Raw genomic sequence first — 4,506 nt, 5'->3', positions numbered from 1 at the left:
ATATATATATATCGAGTGTTATATAGAAGTCACAGAGTCTAGATGACATTATCTTCCTCTAAAGATAAATTCTTTTTACTGTCTGCTGGTACTTACATTAGAAGGTTACCTTAACGCAATCAGGGATTTTTACTGATTCAAATCTAGGTTTCAGTCTTTGGATTATCTTGTCTATACTCAGTTCCCCTTACTCCAAGGATACAGCCCAGCCCTTCATGGAGCCCAGTTGCAAGCCTATTTATCAGAGCCCTTCATTCTTGCTGGCTCCTCAATTCAAATGTTTACTTTTCGAGTACTGCTTAATTTCTCAACCTCCTTTAAGTCATTTTCTGCTTGTCTAGTGCTGCTCAAGAATTAGCATATCCTTCTAGGGGAAAAGTAATACCAAATAACAGCCTTATTTGAACTTTCCTCCTTTACAGCCCCTGCTTTGCCCTTCAGGTTCTGGCTTCCTTTGTAACCAATAAGTCCAATATCCATTCTTTCCTCCTAACCCCTTGATGATGCCAGAAGTTCTGCTTAGCTGCTGTGTTCTGATGAGTTGCTCAGACTCTCACTCTGTGTTGCTTATAATTATTACATCTCAACTGGAAGCATAATTTTCCATGTTACTTTCTGAGATATTTATAATGAAATAAGCAATTTCATTATTATCTTTATGTATCTAAACAATTTTCATACTTAAATTGTTTTCAAGATTTGTCATCAGAACACTTGATTGGGTCTGCTGTCATGAATCTAAGTATATTGAGAGTCTTCTCCTTGATGGAGTATGGCATTTTTAAAGTCTTTTTGTAAAACAGTCCATGCTTTTAATAGATATAGTAGCAAATGTTAAGTATCATAGACTTTTCAAAATCGTTAAGTTTATTATATATGCATTTTTTAGTGATTAAAATTTTTATAGGTACTGAGCTAATACATTCTGTGCATTTTTTGTTTAATCAGTTGATAACAGAATATGAAGGTCACAATTTATTTTCAAATTAAATTATCAGTATTTTTTGCAAACCATGTTTTATAAATTTTCATAATAAAAATCACCTATTTCTGCAAAGCAACATTTAGTATCACATCTCAAGTATCATGACTATTTAGAATAGTATAACAAGCTACCTCAATGTCAAGTGGAGGAAATTAACATTTCATTATTAATTAATTTTAGAATGGGTATATTAATAATTTACTATTTCTGTGCCTTTTTCAGGTTTACTAACTTAATGTCCTAATAAATGCTGATAGCTTATTTTTAAATCACTTTTAGAACAGGAAAAAAGAGATAATTTTAAATTCATTTATTGCTTACTAGAGCAAATCATTTAACCCAAAGTAGATTTTTCAGAGTTGTTTCATTGAACTTGCACTAAAAATCATGAAAATAAGGAGATGCATCGATTTTCCCTTAAAATTTCTAAAAATCATAGTACCATTCTGGAAGATTCATAGAACTTTATATAAACACCATCTTTTTTTGTCTGGTTTACAGACTGTCAGCAACCAGCCATTCATTGACACCTCAAAATGATATGGATTCCAGTAGCTCTGAAGAATTCTATCAAGCTGTTCACCATGCTGAGCAAACCTTCAGAAAGATGGAAAGTTACTTGAAGCAACAGCAACTCTGTGATGTTATCCTGATTGTTGGGAATCGAAAGATACCTGCACATAGGTACAGTAGTCAGTCTTTATTGGAAATATGCATTTATATGTTTAAAAGTGATAGACTGATATGCAGATTGCAGAATATTCTATGGCTCTAGAAATAAAGATTCACATTTAAGAGAACTTGGTTTTTGTTGTTGTTGTTGTTACTATTTTTTTTTNTGTCTGGTTTACAGACTGTCAGCAACCAGCCATTCATTGACACCTCAAAATGATATGGATTCCAGTAGCTCTGAAGAATTCTATCAAGCTGTTCACCATGCTGAGCAAACCTTCAGAAAGATGGAAAGTTACTTGAAGCAACAGCAACTCTGTGATGTTATCCTGATTGTTGGGAATCGAAAGATACCTGCACATAGGTACAGTAGTCAGTCTTTATTGGAAATATGCATTTATATGTTTAAAAGTGATAGACTGATATGCAGATTGCAGAATATTCTATGGCTCTAGAAATAAAGATTCACATTTAAGAGAACTTGAATTTTGTTGTTGTTGTTGTTACTATTTTTTTTTCTTCATTTTGGGAAGAATTATAATGCCATTTTAGGTAGTGAATTTAAGAAATAAAAAAAAAATATGAAGAGTTCAAAAATAAAACTACTCATAACTAGGGTTGATAAATCTTTGTTTAAGAAGATAGAGGGACTCAATCAACTTAAAATTATATTAACACATGAAATTATCATTATTTTTTTAAAAACACAGCATGTTTTATATGATTTAATATGATTTATATAACCTCATCGCCTTTTATTGGTGCTAACTTAATATTTTTTTACTCATTTCAAGTATTTTTAACCGACAAGTTGAGCATTTTTCCTAAATATTAGCTTGTTTCTGTTGCTTGTAACGAAATACCTGAAACTGAAATATTTGTAAGAAAATGAAATTTATTGTTTACAGTTTCAGAAACAAATTGGGAAGTCTACAATCCAGGGAACACATCTGGTGAGTTGACTCCACAGCAATGCAGGGCATCACCTGGCAAGAATGGCGGAGAGAGAGAAAGCTAACTCCTAACTCCTCCTTTTAAAGCCCCCAGAACCTCAGCCATGACCACCATTTCTTCTTGGTTTATTATTGCTCTAAAACATCTGAGCAATGTATTGCTTACACATATATTATTCTGAACATTTTAATATTTTATATGTTTAGCGCATATTAAATTTAATTCATTGTAGTCAATCTAGTATGATAAGAAAAAATTAGTGTCTTTCTTATCCATGGAAAAATTAATTCAAATAAGGCTTTATATTTTCTTTACTTTGTTATAAAATAAACTTAGGCACATTACAATTTTTTAAATTTTATTTGAGCAAATACCTATTGATTAATCAGGCAGTACTAGACCACAAGATATTCAGGCCTCAACCAAAGGAGTGTGAGGGAAAAACTTTTATAGGGTGTTTGTGAAGCAATACAAAGAAAATATTTGATTGTTTAAAGTGGAAAAGTAGCCCAGTTAGAGAGATTGGTCGGATGTTTCTGACTGGTTAAGTTACTTTGAATTTGATTTGCTTGGAGGGCAATCCAGAATGCTGGAGCTGTCTCAGCCCAATGGCCTCTCAATTACTTTTTTTTTTTTTTTAACAACACTATAGTTTAAAACTTTATCACTAACTATTTTGCAGGTAATTTACATCCTTAGAATTCTAAGTTAAACACATATTAACAAACATGTGAAAAAATTTTTGGTGGAATACCTGAAAAAGGCAAGCACACTTTTGAATAATTGCAGGTGTCATCAACTTATTTATATTTTTGCACAATGAAACAATATTAATTAATGCAAACTAGCTCTTGGCTCAATACAAATAATAATATTATTTATTTATAACAAACAAACGAATGGATTTTTAAAATTTTCTCTTATATTTCGATTACCTGAACTGAGTAATGTCTTTGGGAAAAACATATACAATATTATAACCATTAGCACTGAAAAATGTGGCAGTATTATAATAATTTCAAATAATGTAAAAAGAAATAATTTATGTAAGATCTACTGCTCTTTCAGAAAAGACATTAAAAGCTAGTGTCATAATTAGAAACTAATGTAAAGTCTGAGGAGGAGAGTAAAATAAATGTCAATAGTAATAACAATATCAATAATGGGGCTGCTAGTTAACACTTGGTGTTGATTATGTTCCAGGCCTTGTTTGAAATGCTTTGCATATACTAACTCATTTTGTCTTTAAGGGAAAGGAAATCCTTATTTTCCCCATTTTTTCTTATAGAATAGAAAACTGAAGCATAGAGAAATTAATAAATTCATCCAAGTTAAGTACTCAATAATTGATGGGAAATTGATACTCAAGCAATCTGGTTACAGAAGGAATGACTTTAACAACTACAATAGATTTAGAAAGAAGCTTTGAAATATGGTACAGCTTTAGAAAATGTGCAAAAGACAGGGAAGCAAAAACTAGTTAATGATCTGAGAAGCTATTGTAGTTAATCCAGGCATGAAATGAGGACTAGATGAACATGAAGAGATGAACTGAGAAACATTTTGAAGAACAGTGTCATAAGTCAGGTTCCCTACTAATAGAGCCAGAGCCCAGAATTCAGGTGTGCATGGCTTCTTTAAAGAGGGTCCTCAGGGCCGACCCTGTGGTGCTCTCAGGAGAGTGCAGCGCTGGATGTGCAGCGACGCTCCCGCCGCGGGGTCGGATCCTATATAGGGATGGCCTGTGCACTCACTGGCTGAGCGCGGTGCGGGCGACACCAAGCCAAGGGTTGCAATCCCCTTACCGGTCACACACACACAAAAAAAGAGGGTCCTCAGAAGAAAGGGAAGCAGGACAGGGAAGAGGAAGGAAGAAAGCTAACTCCTAACTCCTC

The 4,506-nt window shown here is 33.1% G+C and overlaps 1 protein-coding gene across 1 annotated transcript in view; it reads left to right on the top strand.

Annotated features, from left to right (window-relative positions):
- Window positions 1-1,486: 1,486 nt before the first annotated feature.
- LOC103607083 (kelch-like protein 1) overlaps window positions 1,487-4,506 on the top strand; it is a gene marked incomplete at both ends in the record, with an annotated part of 34,414 nt that continues 31,394 nt past the window's right edge. Inside the window, 2 exons of the mRNA XM_008591635.1 lie at window positions 1,487-1,669; window positions 1,839-2,021. Of these exons, the coding sequence (XP_008589857.1) occupies window positions 1,487-1,669; window positions 1,839-2,021 (366 nt within the window). The remainder of the gene's footprint in view (window positions 1,670-1,838; window positions 2,022-4,506) is intronic.

The sequence above is a fragment of the Galeopterus variegatus genome, unplaced genomic scaffold, assembly GCF_000696425.1.
Source record: "Galeopterus variegatus unplaced genomic scaffold, G_variegatus-3.0.2 Scaffold7101, whole genome shotgun sequence".
Lineage (NCBI taxonomy): Eukaryota > Metazoa > Chordata > Mammalia > Dermoptera > Cynocephalidae > Galeopterus > Galeopterus variegatus.
Note: the sequence above shows the minus strand (reverse complement) of the source record. Positions and strands in the feature narration are given on the sequence as shown.